Below are 17,571 nucleotides of genomic sequence, written 5' to 3' on the forward strand. Positions count from 1 at the left end.
TTTTGAATATGACAGGTCATCCTTGGAGCTTCTGAGTATGAATTACCCTGCAGAAGTAACAACAGTGATCTTAGTGGTACAGATTGTTATGCACACCACACACATTCTCGTTTGTCTACTCTTTCTCCAAATGATATTAATGTCAAAAAATTAATTGAGCATGAAGATGTTGTATTAGGCCCACAGAGCATATCATGCTTACAGCTTTTGTAGTTAAATAATTTAAAGTGAAAATAATTTTCAGTATCATTCTATGTGTGTTTATTTATGTATGTGGAGTATTGTAAAGTCTATTTCATCTGGGCCATGATATACGAGTTGGCAGACCCTCTCAATATGTCATGAGCTTGAATTGAGTCCAAAAATGTACTCGTTTCAATCCATCATCTGCTGTTTTTTTCAGTGATCCATGTGGAACAGGGTTTTCTGGCAGGAAGGTGAAGCATTAAATACACATAGAGACCAGAGCACGCTTCCCCCTGCTCTGGGTGGTCTCTCTAGGACAGGATTAGTGGCTCCTGTTGCTTAGCCACTGCTGTACTTGTTTATGGATAAACCAAGGAGTTACATCTGCAGGCCCCTGAAAGTTGTACATTTCTGGAGCAAAACTCATTCTAAAAGGAAATAAGATGCAGTATCCACCTACTGTTCTGCGGGGAGTAGATTCACTTCTTTGAGCTTTGCTTCTTAATATGAGAAGGAAAATGAAAAGCTACTCAGTGAGAAAGATATATATTTATCCAGCTGAAATGCCAGCTGGTATGGATACTTTTTCCATTGAAATGGTTTTCTTTGCTTCGTAAAGAATCTCAGAGGCTTTCAGCTAGTGTATTTCAGAGATGGACATATATGTGCATACACACACATGCAATGATGCAGATAGCCTCTCCCCCAGTCTTTGTGGCAAAGGTTAGTAAAGATAGACCAGGTACAAAAATTAACTCCTTCCTGCTCGCTGTGCTCTCTTGCTCTCTAGGCAGGAAAAACATTAGCCTCAACTTCTATTTTAAAAACCATGCAAAATCAATGAAAATTCAAAAAGAACCGGGATCTTAATGTTTAAACGTCTACGTGAATGTCACAGATGAGTTAAATCTACCAATAACCGTGCTCTTAAAAATGATATTAAGCAAAAAACCCCCCAACAACCTAAAACCAATCCCCCACACCTCCCACTTCTACTATTGCTTCTGTTTGTTATTTCTGTAACAAGAGAGTGTGATTTATTGTACTCAATTTGTTTGAGGGTTTATCAGGATTTGGAAATAAATGTTCAGCAAACAAAGACTATGAGAAGTCACAGTGATAATTAGAAGCTAAAAGTAAATAAGCTTTTAGTTTCTAGGCAGATATGTTTCCTCTTATTGATAGGGTGCAATTAGTAAGACTGCTCCTTAAACTCTTTGCTGAACTTTTGGACACAAAATAATGAGAGGAATGGCTTATGAATGTACAAGAACATTTTGAAAAATATTCTGCTTGGGTATTTCCCAATAAGGTGCAAAACACCTATAAAATTCTACAGAATAATTCTGCTTTGATGTTGTTCTCTGTCGTGTTTAATACAGAAACTGAGGATGTAGTCATCACTGTACCTGGAAACTTAGTAAAGTGTAGTGAAAAGACAAGAGAAGAAAACAGGACAGGAGTGGCTAGGAGAAAGGAAGCAGTGTTGAAATTCATCCTTAGGAAAGGGGAGTTACACTGATGTGATCTGTGACACTGCATTACATACCTGTAGGTTACCTGCAGTCTGATGTCAGGAAGTAACCTCGGTGTTGTCCTCTATCAACAATTCTTCTGGATTTAAAAGCACACACAAACTGTCCTCAAAGATGCAAAAGGAGTTTCAAAAAAAGGACTTTCAAATTTTCTTAAAATAGGTGGGATGTATCTTGTCCTAAACAGGACACTCCTCGAAATACAGTAAGAGGCTGCAAGGCATTGAAAGCTGTTTTAGGCTTTCAAATGCAATCTTGGCAAGGGATTTTGTTCATTAGCACTGTCTCTTGTAGACATTATGGAGGCAAGGTAATAGAAATCTTTTTTATCGATTGGGGCTGTACTTCAAGAAAACAGTAATTGCCACCCTCAATTTAATTTGTAGATACTTATCTGGTGCCAATGTTCTGTTTTAGTATTAATGTCTTCCTGGAACTGCTAATGTGAATGCAAAAAACTTAAATTCATATTAGCATTACTAATTGTGTTCCAGATCAGTATGAAGTTCAGATTTTCAGTTTCTAAAAGGAGGCGATAAGAAAGAAAGGGACAAACTCTTTATCAGAGTCTGTTTCGATAGAACAAGAGGAGATGGTTTCAAACTAAAAGAAGGGAGATTCAGACTGGACATAAGGAAGTTTTTTGCAATAAGAGTGGTGAGGCACTGGCACGGGTTGCCTGGAGAGGTGGTGGATGTCTCATACCTGGAGACACTCAAGGCCAGGCTGAATGGAGCTCTGAGCACCTGATGGAACTGTGGGTGTCCCTATTCACTGCAGGGAAGTTGGACCAAATGGCCTTTAAAGGGTCCGTTCAAACTTGAACAGTTCTGTGATTCCGTGATTGTTATTTTTATTTTCATTTTTTTACTTAAGAAAATATAGCAAATGTTTTGGAAGACTGGTCCTTCAACTGAATGTTTGTTTAGTAAGAAACTTGCAAGAAGTGGCAAGTCTAATTTATATTTTTATTTTTTACATTGGGAAACTATATACACTGGATCTATTTCTAACATAAAATGAAAGGCAAAACTTCAGAAATGAAGAATAGAAGACCATTTATTGGAAAACAGAATGGATGCATATAAAAGCATTTTGCTATATACAAAGTTAGCCATAGATAAAAAAAAAAAAAACCTGCTATTATGTGCTGGGCAAAAAGAAGGAGGAATGATTCTGTCAGTTACAGTACTGGCAGTTTTTCCTAGCTTTTTTATAGCTTAATTTTCAGTATTCTGAGGTCTTTCAGTTGGTACTTTTTATTCTTAGAAATTGACAGCAAGGGTCAGATCAAACCTTACATCTAGTTGCTGTTGCAACCCTGAAGGTTCAATCAAAAGATCCTTATGGTATGATTGTTCCCTTCAAATTTCTTTTGGAAGAGTGAGGGAATGTCAAAACTTCTCTATTCCTGCATCAAGACACAGATGTTTTGATCTACAGTTGCTCTGAATCACCCAGTCAGACAAATAAAAAGAGAGCATGAATGCCCAGAAGATGATTTGGGATTTACCTTACTGAACCTGAAAGTTGTATGAGGTGACAGTTTAAAATGCTTTTCAAGTACATTTGTAATTAATTCTTTATTCCCTTCTTTTCACACCTTCCATCTCTTTTCTGGGTTTTGTGCCACTGTTCCATCCCATCCTATGTCAACACCATGCTGTGTGATGAAGCAGTCAGAGGTGGCATTCTGTAGGTCTAAAATTTTTTAATAGAATATGAGGCTTTTGAGAGCCTTTCAGTAAGCACCTTTGTACCATTAAAAAGCTAGTTTTCTAAAATGTTTCCAGGGATTAAGGTGGGATGGCTACATGGAACCTCGTATCCTTAGCATGTCAACCACTGACTTGCGTAGGAGCAATGTAGAGCTATGACCGAGGGCAAAACAGAACCTGTGTGTAGATGCAACCAAATGCCAGCATTTCATCATGCATTGTGTTGATACCTCATTAAGTAAATGCTGGTGCATTGGCAACTTAGATAACGTTTGGCTCTAGCAGTTACTCAGTGGAATGACACTACAGGCTGGAGCTAGTATCAATAAATATTACTGAGATCCTTCCCTTGGTAGTCTCTGAAATTTGTCAGTTGGAGTGGGACCTTATGTAGTTATTTTCTCTAGAGAAACAAGCCTCTCTTTAAAAAAAAAAAAAAAAAAAAAAAAAAAAAAAAAAGAAAAAAGAAAAAGAAAAAACAACACCAAAAACTGGCTTAAATGAAGACATTTATACGTGCCTTCAGGTTTTAGTGAAAGCAGAGTAACAGGAAACTAAAAGACTTTGTCTTTTTAGTGGGCAGGGGTAGTCACTGTGATGGTGGTGTTACATTTGCAGATCAGGAATATGAGCCTGGCCACAGGCAGTTTTGAAAATAGAGGTCTGTTTATTGACATATGCCTTGGTGTTTTGTTTTAGTTTTTCTTTGTGATTATAGGAGAGTAGAAGGGAGAGAAGTAGCCATGTCTTCACACTGTGTCTTCCAAAACGAAAAATGCACTCAGTTTGGGCTTATCAATACCCAAATGATTGTCTTCAATGTCCTGCTGTTATGTTATCTTCATCCTGTTGGTAGCTGCAAAAAAAAAGAAATGCATATTCAGCCTCTTATGGGACTATAGAATAAATGTTCTTGTGTGTGTGGTGTAAGAAATATCACGTGCAATGTTCAAGTGATTTATTGTGGTTATTCTTTTTTCTTTTGATTTGCAACATAATTATGGCCAAATCACAAGCTGCATTTTTTCACAATTTTGACTTACATAACCAAAGATTTTTATTAACCTGGGAATGAAGAACATGTTTTTGAAAGGGACTAAGCAGTGAAGTGATGAATGGAACTGTTTCCAAAGCATGCACATAAAGTGATATCATCTAGCTAAGGCTGATTTCTGCTCCATCGCTTCAACAGGAAAATAGCTATATTGCTGAAATGATTTGGCTTAGGCTCTATTATTTGCAGTGGTGCTTGACAGTTATGGAGTTGGAATTCAATTTCTTTCATCTAAAGCAGGTGTGCCTTAAAAAAAAAAATATTTCTCTGCCACTTCTGTGTAACGCATGGAGGTTGTTGGCTTCTTGCCTGAAAGCATTTCAGTGCACTTATCCCATTTTCATACAGCAGAAGTTGTCCATGAATATCATCCTGGTTTAAATACATGAGTGAATTTGCTTTATCCCAAAACAAGATAATCGATGATATGGAAAGCTTTATTTTATGCTAGCACATAGATTTAAGAACCTGGTTTCAAAGGCAGTTTTATAGAAAGCTGTATTAGAAAGCACATAAAAATGTTGATATTAATTTATTATTCAGGGCTAGAAGAAAGGTCCTTCTTAATCTTGACATATCTGTATTTGATATGACAGCTTATCCTTGATATTAACATTATGTATCTAAGTGCTCCTTTCCTTTCTGACTCTAAAATACCTTAGTTTTTGATAGTGATGTATAGAGGTAGCAGTTGTTTATTTGCAAATAGTACATGGCACATTTACTTTATAGGAAAAGAGAGGGTACTTCTGCAAGTGCCTGCTGGGATTTAGGTCTGGTTAGAGTAAGGATTCATTTTATGTGGAGTAACTGCATGTAATATCAGAAAGAATAATATGTATTTTTTCAGGTCAAATAAAAATGTATGCTTGCACGTCTGGCTCATAGTACACATTTCCATATGTCTATATACGCAATTATACTAAAACACACATTTGGATTTTGGATGTATATATTTGTGTGTGTAAATGTGTATGTGTGTGTCTATATGTACACACACACACACACATATATATCTATATGAATGAAACATAAAATGCTACAAAGGCTCTGTCCTTGGTAAAAGTGTGAAAATGATTCAGGATGCCTCTAAATACAGTGAGCATGCACAAACAAGTATATGTGTTGAAGATATTCAATGTTTTGATGAGGAAGCCATTAAATTTAAGCTCAATTAACTAATTAATTAATTGCATTCCTTTGTAGTAAGCAAATTGTCTGACTAATATGCACAGCATGCGTAGCTCCATTCTACTTTTATTTGACTATCCTTTTTATCTCTTATTACTTCCCTGTTTTTGGAATATAATTTATGCAGGCCATTTTCCCTAGAACTCCATGGGTCAGTAGTGTGTGTATTTACAGATGCTGAACACAGCTTGTGCAACTTGAGCGTGATGATTTGTAGTTTAATGTCTCTTGATCATAGAATCGTAGAATCATGAAGGATGGAAAAGAACTTAAAGATCCTATAGTCGAACCATCCATCTACCTCCAATGCTGCCCACTACACCACATCCCTTAGTACCACAAGTACCACATCTACACATTTCTTGAATGTCTCCAAAGATGTTGATTCAACTACCTCCCTGCTTGACCACTCTTTTGGAGAAAATAATGTATACACTGATGTGTCAACTGATATATACAAGAAGGAAGTAATAGCAATGTTAAAGCCACTGGCTGTAGCAGAGTGCATTTTCAGATGTTACCAAAGTCAGTAGTATGTTTAATCTTTGGAAGATCATCCCTGAATTCATTCATATGGAATGTGAATGGCTTGCTGCTGTTTGGCTTACTGGTAAATTCCTGTGTTAAAATTGTCAGCTATGAAGTTTGCCTTTTTCAATTACTATTTTCTGAAATCAATTAGACTCCTCACTATCTTTATGCTTTAGAATATAGATTCAACAGACAGACCAATCTAGTACATTAATATTTAAACTGTTTTTGAGGTAATACAGCATCATGATAGCTTGCCGTGCATTCATATTTAACTAGATATCGTTTGGCTTAAATTAATTCTATTGGTTTAATTAATGCTGTTACTTTAATCCGTTTAGAAAGAAAAACAAACAACCTAAGAAGGAAAGCATGATTGTATTAGATAAGACAACAGTTACAATATACCTTTCAACTTTCAGAAAAGCTCTCTGTTGTACAATTGACACAGTGGTTATCTTGGTCTCTTTGGGACTTGGGCCCAAAGGTTTTGGTAAACGTGGTTCCACTGGAGAAGGGAAACATTTAGTTCGGGGTTTTTTTTTTTTTTTTTGAGAGTCACCCCTTCCAACCATGAACAAATGGACTCTGATGAATGTTTTGAAAGTAAAAGTCAGTGGGAGCATTTATCTTCACGTCTGCCGCAAAACTTGCTAAATTATCTGGATCTCTCAAAGAGTCAATACAAATTAAAAATACGCAAAAGGTTTCTAAGAGAGTGATTGCTATTCTAGCAAGTTCATTAGCCTTCTGAGGAATGCTTTTGGCAGGCTTTGTTTAGCAGAACTCCAAAAACAAAGTAAACGAAAAATGTCAGGAAATGAATTGCAAATCACTTGGCAATATCGATGTGAGAACTAAGAGGTAGATGATGAATAATTTGGGAAAATGTATATTGCTCCTCCAGGAGTTTTAACTGCACAGAAGGGAACTATATCAAAGATTACAGCAGAGCAAGGGGAATAACTTTATTAAACGAGTATGGGCAGCACTGCTTTTCCAAACAGACTAGCTAAACCAGCCTATAGACACTTTTTAGTCTGAGGGAAAAAAAAAAAAAAGGAGTTCTGCAACTAAGCTTTTTATTTTCAGCTCCCTGTATCTATCTTCCTAGTGTGTTCAGCCTATCCTCTGAAAAATATACTGCTAAAATGAATCTTTCACTCTACTGTTGTGAGACTAAGTTGAAGACCAGAAATAAAGTTCAAAGGAAGAAATGGCTCTTCTAAACTGGATAAGGGGCAATTGCCTTGCATCTCCTTCCCTGGGAAAAGGAGGTTGGCAACACTGAGTTAGCTGCAAGTGCAGTCACCTGAGCATCCCTAGGCAGCTGATGCTGAGGGAAGGGAAGAGGTTGCTCAACTCCAATTTAAGCCATTTTTTTAAATAATAAATGTTGCATGCCTCTTCTACTGTATTTTCCCTGCTATTTGAAGATTCACTACAGAAACAGACCAGAGCAAGAGTTTTAACTCCCATAGCAAAACATAGAGGTGAATCTAACATGAGAGGATTGTAGATGACACAGGCAAGGCTAATGTGTTCCGTGCCTTATATTCCATCTTCACAAAAAGGTTAAATGTGACAAAAGGTTTAACATGTTCAGAATTAGTAAGAGAACAGGAATTCAAGGGAGAGCAGGGAAGGATCTGAATATTAGGATCAGATAAGTCAGATTGAAGGTCAGTTTACAAGGTGAAATTGCTGGGCAATAAACTGGGTTTTGAGTTTATGGTTTGTTAGCTACTTTAAGTCCTCATATAGAAAGTCTTAGTGCATAAGAAGAATTTAACATGGAACAGGAATAGGGCTTCATAGAGTTTAGCTGAGCTTACTTAAAGATGTGGTTTCTAAATGAGCAGTCATTAGCTTTGAGTACTCCTGAAAGACACAGTATATATCTTTAAATAACGAAAAAAAGGAAAAGGAAAAGCAAGGTGATGACAGCCAAGTGGGTATCTGGGAAGACACTAAGGCAAATTATTAAACAATAAACTCATAATCTCCTCAAGCAAAATGTGGTAAGCAGCCATTCTAGCCACCACAAGTAGGTACAATTTTATTTTAGGGGGACTTCTGACATAGTTGGGGTAGTCATGCCAGTAGGTCAGACTAAATAAGAAAGGAAGTATTCCTGTCTGAGAAGCATTATCAAAGAGTAACTGTGTCAATAGTTTGCTGTCAAGATGGATACCAATAGGCCTTGACTTTTTTCTACTCTTCGTTATTGTCATTAATGTCTTAGGCAATGAGATGTCACATTTTTGAATGATACCACATTTGGAGGCAATACAACCAGCTTTAGAATGAAAAATCTTTTTGACAAATGGGTGAAACAATTGAAAATCCATGCGACAAAATTAAATAAAGATATAATAAGGGCTGTGCTCACAAAGGAAAAGTCAACTGCATGGTTGCCAAATGGAAAATAAGCCATTAAGTAGGAGCAGCGTGGAGCACTGAACTGGTTACAGTGCTATAGCAGAAAAATGTAAATCTCTTGTTGTAAATGTATTGACAAGAGAGTTTGAAGCCAATGGGGAGACAGTTAGTGGTGTTCCTCAGCTGCATTGCTTCTAGAATTGGGAGAAATTGCAGAGATTTAGATACGAGCAGCAGAAATGGGTTTGACACCTGATTGGTTTAAGTTGAGGAAAATGAGAGAAAATCAGGGAGAGGTGATTGTATTTGTCTTCAAACCTCTAAATGTGTAAAATTCCTTAAAGCTTGTTCAATTTGTTCATTAACAAATTAACTCTTGGGAAGCCTGTCCTGCCAGCATTTCTGCAGTAATAAGGACATGAGTTCCTGTGTTCACTATTTAATGTAATCAGTGCTAGTTAATAAGCATTATCATCTCTTATAATTTTTAACTTTTTAGTGGGGTAGCTTGTTTGATTGCATATCGCCATGTAATTTAAACATAACACCCTTAGACCCATCAGATTTATGACTAACTCTGACATTTGCACTAAGCAAAGCTCGCAGATTGAAGGAAACCTGTTAATTCTCTTTTATTCAGAACATTTCCTTCCTCACATCAAAGCAACGCACGTTCATATCAGTGCTGCCAATCAGTATTTCTGCAGAATGAGCTGTGAAACTGAAGAGTGCTTCAAACAGTCTTGTAAAAATGTGAGATGAATCATTGCTTAGAGAGCTGTGAGTTTACATGTATCATTGATGGCTTGGCATTCTGGACATACATAATATGCAAAGTCTTTTTCTTTTTTTTTTTTTTTTTCCAGTAGTGATTTACTGTTTAATAGTTTATTCATGTGAAAAAGGAAGCCTGGTATTTGATTTAATATTTTCTGTGAAGTGCAACAAAGTTCCACTTCGTTTGTGAATGGAAAATATCATACTTGATACTTTCACAACTAAAATAATGCTCCAAAACATCCCTAGTAATCTCTGTCTGGCATTTCTAAATGGCAACTCTCAACCTCTGGGTAAAGAAAGTCCTTTGGGTACAAAGACCTGCAGACAACAACTCTGCTTTATCTTGGATTCTTCTTGCATTTGTTTGGACTTCTCCCATTAAATCATTGATAAAATGCACGCCATATTTTCCTACTGCACAGCAAACCTGTTTAAAAGATTTTTATATATATATATATATATATATATATATATATATATATATATATATATATATATATATATAAATAAATAAAAAATTGAAATACTGAGTCATCTACATCAGTATTGATATAGGAGCTATAATTTAGTAAGAAGATGTACTTGTTAAGAAAATCCATATAGAACTTTAATTATGATATCAAAATCTAATTATCGTTAACAGAATAAAATGACTATCTGAATAGATTTTGCTGCTATCTCTAATGCCTGATGAAACTGAAAGGAAAAGATGTTGATTTTTTTTTTTTTTTTTTAACTAGCCTTTCCATATAGGTAAATGAGAGGGCAGTCTGCCATTTTAAAAGCTGGAGATTGGCAAATGACTTCACATTGGAGCAAGTGGCTGGTTGAGGAAGGCAGTAGGGATGAAGAACTGAACAGTGTCTGGTGGGTGAGGGTCAATTGCGATTCAGTGAAAGTTCCAGGCTCAGGCTTGACTGCATCCAGGGACATCTCTTCAGGGTATACTCTGCAGATGATTAGTGGATTTGGGCAGGAGAACTGTATTAAGGATGAGCCTAAGTATCAGAACAGAAACGGCTTTTTAAGGGTTAGTATTTGAAGGATTAAACTGTTCCTTAAGGGAGAATTTTGTACAGGGCTTGGATGCAGGGTTAGTTGGCAGCTTAGTGGTCATTAAACTTACTTTAAACAATTTTATAACCTTATTTACATCTTCCATAAGGTTACTAAGACTTTAATCCCTTTTCCTGTAAACTATTTCGGTTACAGTCAGCTATTTTTGTCCTTCTTGCTATGAGAATGCAGTGTTTTTGGCTGATACCTTACCTTCTTTCCACATGCTGACCCAGTATAGCCACTTCTGCAAGCACAGACATTTGGTTTTATGCATCTGCTTCCAAACAGACATTTTTGCTCACAAATTGCTATAAGTGAAAGATAAAATGGTTTAGGAATACATTTATTCTAAATCTCGTAATTAGAAGGGAAGTACTCTGATGCGTTGGGAAAGGATACAGCAAATATGTGACAAAATATATCAAGGTTCTCTAGTTTCACATGATGGAGAAAAGGACGAAAAGACTTTTGGGCATTAAAAAAAATGTTTGCCATGGGCTTTTTCATGCCTGCGTGTCTGTTACATTTACAATTTTCCTTCTTTATTTTCACTCCTCACTGATGGGGAAAGAGAAGTGTGTGCCAAAGTAACCACCTTAGCTCAGCAGAAAATGGGTCAGAAAAGCTCTGATCTGGAAAGCCAGGATACTTTCTGGGCTCTGACGGCTGGGTCAGATTTGTGCCAAAGCTGATTTTCTTTTGTTCCGTGTGAAATAAAATAACAGCTCTTAAAAGGACTTGGGATGCAAAGATTTGTTAAATATTTACTCCCCAGAGCGGTTCTTTTACAACAAATAAAAGGGAGAATTTCCAGCATACTTCAAAAAGCTGGAATCCAGGGTGTGTAATTTCATGTCCCACTGAATCAGTAAGGGAATCAGAAGAACTTGTTAAATCTTATCTAGACTACCATTTATATTTGCAGACATTCTGTTAATAAAAGAACCAGTGCTCTTTATCTTTTTTTAAGAGATTAAAAAAAAAAAGATAATCAATAGACTTAGTCAAATTTCATCCATTTTTTTCATCCCAATCGGCAGTTTATGACACTGTTTTGGCATGGAGGAAAGAAAGCAACCAATTCATAGGGCAGCAATTCAAAAACACATCATAGTATCTTAATTAGATCTTATGAGTTAAACCTTCTATAAGTATTGCCAAGTAAATATCAACAAGTGAATTCTTTTATTTTCTTGCCTGGAAGACCCATATAGAAAGCTGCTAACCATACGCTAGTAAGATTAAATATAAATTACTTGTCATTATCTGTCAATAAAGCATATGACAACAGTTGACTATGTTCCAATAGCATTAGATCTGAAAAAGTTTAACGTTTCCCTACAAGGGACTTTTCACAAAAGATTGAGGGGATAAAGAAACAAAATCCAGAATTTCAGTTTTTTGGTCTTAGGATCTGATTTTTGGCACAGGTTTAAGCTCATGGAAATTCTTTGTGTTGCAATCTGAAGTCTCAGAGATAGGCTAGACCATTGAAATTTCTTAGGAAAACACACAGTGGCTCCCTAAGCCATCCAAATGTAATTCTCTGAGGACAGTTATAATGATGCTATAGTGACCTTGGAAGGCTGGCCACAAGCTACAAAGATTCCCCTCCCTGTGGTTGTTTAAAAAGAACATCTTGTAATTTTGCTGTCTTTGTCTACTGAAAATAGGTTGTCAACTCCATCAGATTACTGTGACAGCCAGCACTCTGAATGAAGGTTGGGATTCTGCCATATTAGGGAATACTAACATTTAAATTTATATTCTGAACATCAGACTGAGAGCTGAGGGAAAGAGGAATGAAGAACGAATCTTACTGGTAATCCGCACATCCTAAAAATAAGAGGCTGTACAGCCTGCTAAGCTGCTGGTCTTGTGAGTGTGCAGCCAGATAGTGAACTGGAAAAATCTCAGTGTTTTGTTTATGGGAATAAAGCATTTCCCACTTTCTGCTAGGGAGTGTATTCTCAGCACAGGAGCCTCTTCGAGTTGTGTTCCACTCTACAGTGGATTTTGTTCTAGAAGAGAGACAACTGTGTATGATATTACCACGTATAACCTGATGTGAACTTGAGCACAGGTAAAATGAATATTGATTATCATACTGGTAGTCATATAATAAAAGCAGGTAAGAAAAAGAGTAGTCTGATCTGGAGATCCCTAAAGCTGGTAGGGGGATTCTCATATGCAATGATAGAAGGGCAGATATTAGATAAGGTACCAGGCTTTTTTCCATTTGTGGTTTCTATGATTTTTCAAATGATTCAAACAAAACAAAAAAAGGAAAAGACTTCCTCTTGTTTTTTTTTTTTTTTTATCCTTTTCTATCTGCCTGTCTCTCCCTCTCCACCCAATGCTTCCTGCAGTAGTGCTCAAGAAGGAGAAAAGTTAAAAACATTTTGGGAGAAAATTGGAATTGAAATCACAGAGGATAATAACATAGCTGAAGTTTAAATGAATATTTCATAAATGTATTTACAAGGGATGCTAAGCCTCTAAACACTAAAAATGACACAGTCTGTGTATGCATTATCCTGTACAGATTCAGCAAAGAAAATCATTTAGTAAGCTAAGCTTATGATAAAATTATAATCAATAAATGCCCATTACAGAAGGAGATTTATCCCTGAATGTTTAAGTACAGAGCTATTATTTGCATGCAAATGACAATCTTTCTTACGAGTTTTCTTTTTTTAAGAATTGAAAGGGTTACATAGGAAAACTAGAAGCAAGCCTGTCTGAGATGTTGTTCAAGACAGGGAGAGAGAACGAGCTCGAATGTTGAGGAAATTATAAGGCTTTGAGCTTGACACTTATAACATGCAAATAAAGAGAAGATATTCTGAAGGGCAAATGAGAAGCCGGTATGGGTTCAATAATATTAGAACAGAAGACAGCAGCATGAATTTTAATGATGAAGATCCTTCACAACTATAACCTTCTTATATTTTATAATTAATTATTAGAGTTATACCCTGATCCTGCATTCTGATCCTTAACAGACTTACATCCTTGGCCAAAAGCTTGCTGACTTTATTGGCTTGTGTTTTGTCTAAATCTGTCAGGGCAGTCAGATTGTACCATCAGGTCTTCACTGCTTTGTCTAAGAATTCTTTTCTAGCTTAAGAAAAAGAGAGATATGAGTTAACACCTCAACAAGGAGGGAGAACCCACAGGCATGGGGCTTTAAAATGGGTATCTGGTCTGAGATGGAAAGGAGATCACTGATGGGGAAACATGGTGATCCTGTGATACTGTGGGAAGAGGGAATTTTTAGAACATCTGTGCTGCTGCTATGAGTCTATGAAGCTGCTCCTTTCTGTGGGTAAGACATTGAATATTTCAAAGGACATATTTTAGCCTGTTTTACTGAAATGTTATTTCCCTACATTTGCAAGACTGTCTGAAACTTGACTGCTACTCTTTAAACTATGACCATCAAAGGCATAAGAACTTACCAAGGATAATGTGTGTATTCCACCGCACACCGTATTTGTTGGGACAAATGACCTATTTTATTGATTCTCTTTCAGAAGCTATTCTGTGCAGTTACAGATGAGCAGGGAAGAAAACCATTCTCTCAGCTGACCTCTTTATTTGCAGTCTGATAAAAGAGGACTATTGGATTTTGTCCATTACTGCTGAAACAATGTCTCCTGAAAGTCTCTTTTACCTACTCTTACTCTTGCCAAATTCTGCAGTACAGTGGTAGCCAGAGACTGGTAAAACTGTAAGAAAAATAGCCTGCACGGACATCTCTGGAATGTCACTGAGTTTGACTGATCATAGCATTGAGAAATTCATAATTCACCACATTAAATGAAATGAGATTTCATTGCACATCATTGCAGAAGAGGCAAAGTATTTGCCTGCATGATTGCACCTCCAAAATGCAGCAGACCTGTTCCAAATTAGATACAAGCTTCATAACGTATGGTGCTACATCTGAAAACAGAGTTCAGTCTTGCTCTCTGAAGCATTTTCAAAATACTGTAGAGATAAAATTATTCTGACTTGGACAGTGCCAATCTTCATTGCAACAGAACAGAAAATCTGCTCTGGGTTACTGTCAATGTATCGTTTGCTGAAAGGCTGAAGGATTTTTGTCTGTCACTTATAATACAGCTCTATGTACTACTTTCTGGGTGAAAGTTGGCAGGAAAATAGAAGGCATCACTATTTGCACTTGGAGGTACTTAATTATTAGTGGCCTAAACTAGAGAAATGTCATCTTTTGCTTTTTCGGGTTTTACAGAAGAGTGGGAGGAGGAGATCTAGGGAAGATTTTATTGTGGCAGCTACAACTACTGCTGCCTCCAAACAGCCTGAGCAGTTCATGTAAGCCTGGGCCATCTCTGTCATCTTGATAAGGGCAGCTGCATGAATTAATAGGCTGAAAGCAGAGAATGAAACTGGGATTATCTGTGTCCCTCCTGTGCCTGAACAAGTCCCAAGATCCCAAATCAGCCCAAGTTCCTTCTGGATCATAGGGGAAGGTACAGTGATTGCTGGAAAATGTTAGCTGGAATTTCAGTTGTGTAAGGAAACTGACTTTTTGCTCTGTTAAACCAAAAATATATAGATGCATAAAATATTTTGCTGTTAAGGGAGTATCAGAAGCAGGGGAACCTTGCAGGCTGAAATTCATGGACAATGTAGTTAGCACAGGGAAGTAGTACAAGGGGTGAAATGCCCCTTTGCAGAAACGCAGTGGTTCTGGCAGAGGGGATGGATTTTGCCCGCTGATGGTGGGCAGTGCTGGGATGCGTTCAGACAGATTAATAAACATTTTTCACAGTGCTCTAGATTTGGGTGGTTGGACTGCCATGTTAAAATACAAACCCAGACTTGCTTTCAGGAGTTACACTTCTGTGCAAAACTTCATACGTAACATCTGTGAAGATGAAGACTTTCTTGTTCCCCCGCTTCCTCCCTGCCTCATTGTGAATACCCTGGAGTAACATTATAAGACATAACCATCTGCTCTCTGATTACAGTCTTCTATTCCTCTATTTAAAAAATAGTGAAATTCCAACCATTTGGTGGTATCTGGGTTTGTTGTGAAACCTCAGAGTTACCAGCATCTCCTTTTGGGCACAGAGCTGATGTAATTGCACACTACAACAGAAACAAGGGGAACAAAAAAAAAACAAACAAAAAACACCAGTAAAAACAGGGTGACAATCTAGAGGAAATATTCAAAGGAGCTGATGAAATAAATGAAAAATGGCCCAGGCTTGTGTGCATTGTGCAGCAAAAATGGGTAATGACAGTAAGTCTTACTTGCCTTGCACGGGAGCAAGCATGATTTGTTTATTTATTTAATAAACTGACTCAGGAATATATCATCAACTAATAAATAACTTTAAACATTACAATGTTTGAACTAGCAGACAGCTGGCACAAAGAAACAATTACACAGCCATTGGGATTTAACTGACAAAAGATTTCCATAAGTAATTACACTCTGTGAGTGTGAGAGGAAAGAAAGATTACCCTTTAGAAGGGATATAATGCCTTGATATTTTCCTCATGACCTTTTACTGTAAAACTAATAACACGCACACACTGCAGTGACCCTGCATGCAATGGGCAATAACGGGTCTCTTTCTACTCCAAGTTTTCCACTCCCCACACAGATACAAAGCCATCTCAGTGGTCAGACCGAATGTGTAATAGGTGCAGGGTTGGACTGCTGGGTTAGCAGGCACATAGAACTTCTGTCTGTGCTTAATGTTATCTGGATATGCTGAATAGGATATTGCATTTCCTATTGTCCTTGACCCTCTTTTTTTTTTTTTAATATAGCCTTTCAAATCATTGAGTTTAAAATCTGCTACTTTTTTCTGATGGAAGTAGAGGATGAGTCTGTGCTCATAGCAGTAGTTTTACTGACAGCATACAACACTTCTGACAAACAAGAGGCATAATATACATGCTGTCATCTGATTGTTGCCCTTTCCATGTAAGGTAAACATAGTAGAAAAGTGGATGTGTGAATATCTCTGATGCAACACGTATGGCTACAAGCCTGTGATAATGAGAGCAGCACTTACGGGTCTGGCACAGCATTCCCACCCATCCTTCAGGGCACTCGCAGATGTTTGGACCTATACATTCTCCACCATTCAGGCATTTTTGCAGGCAAACAGCTGGACAGAGTGATGAGAGACAAGTGAGAAGATGTAAACAACATATCCAGATGTTCCAAAGCTGTCTGGAAAAATGACCTGCAAGGTTTTATTTTATCTGGCTGATTTCCAAAGGAATAGATGTTCTCTCTTCATCAGATAATTTGTATTTAGGAGTCTTTGATATTTTTTTCTTAAGAAATGTATCTTTGATGATTGCCTTCTAGTAGCTTGGCTATTTCTAACATTCAGCTCACTATCAGTTGAGAATGCTCTCCATATGATATGTTCATCTGGTATATTCATGTGTGTTAGATGCATATAGCAAATTCCACATTGCAAGTAAGTAATATCCCATAGAAGGATTTAGTATATTTATTGTCTACAGTATTTCTTCAGGGATCCCAAAAAGTAAATGCATGTTTTCATGTGCACACATGAGAAACACATATTTCCTGCATCATTTCTGAAGAAATTATAATTTCAAAACACTGGTTCTGAAATCATACTTAATACTAGGATCCGACGATTAAATATCCTGTATTTTAACCTGGTGTACTTATAGCGTGTCGTCTGGATTATAAATTTATTCAGTTTATCTGTCAACATCATGGTAACGAATAGCCACATAAGGAAAAATACTCCTTGAAAGTATTTTAGAGTGAGAGTTTTTTTAATTCTGTTTTTATAATGGTAAGTTAGATATGGTAGAGTTACAGAGCGAGAGCACATCTTTCCTGAAATTATGCACCAAAATGTAGCTGGTGACCTTGAGAGTACATCAGTTGGCAAGGCTTTACAGTAGGCTTTAAGTAGTTCTGTATCTTGAAATATATGGCATTTCTCTGTAAAATACAGCAAAATATGTGAAGGTGTTAAAACATAAAATCAATGCTTCAAGTTTAATACTATAAAAATGAATTTCTGTAACAAGATGTATAAGAGATACATAAAGTAGAGCCAGGGTTCCCCTACAAAGCTTTCTTCCTCTGTATGCAACA

At 36.9% G+C, this 17,571-nt stretch overlaps 1 protein-coding gene across 3 annotated transcripts in view; it reads right to left on the minus strand.

The window, feature by feature from the left end:
* Positions 1 to 2,762: 2,762 nt before the first annotated feature.
* The window catches only part of LOC100542745 (von Willebrand factor D and EGF domain-containing protein-like), a 164,803-nt gene continuing 149,994 nt past the window's right edge, over positions 2,763 to 17,571 (minus strand). The window contains exons 27-29 of one of the 3 annotated variants that reach the window (XM_085227788.1): positions 16,496 to 16,591; positions 10,647 to 10,744; positions 2,763 to 4,295 (exon numbers count right to left, since the gene is read on the minus strand). In XM_085227788.1, coding sequence (XP_085083914.1) covers positions 4,281 to 4,295; positions 10,647 to 10,744; positions 16,496 to 16,591 — 209 coding nt within the window. In that variant the 3' untranslated portion in view covers positions 2,763 to 4,280. The other 2 variants (XM_085227789.1, XM_085227787.1) reach the window with 2 other exon arrangements.

Source organism: Meleagris gallopavo, chromosome 7 (assembly GCF_905368555.1).
Source record: "Meleagris gallopavo chromosome 7, MGAL_WU_HG_1.1, whole genome shotgun sequence".
NCBI lineage: Eukaryota > Metazoa > Chordata > Aves > Galliformes > Phasianidae > Meleagris > Meleagris gallopavo.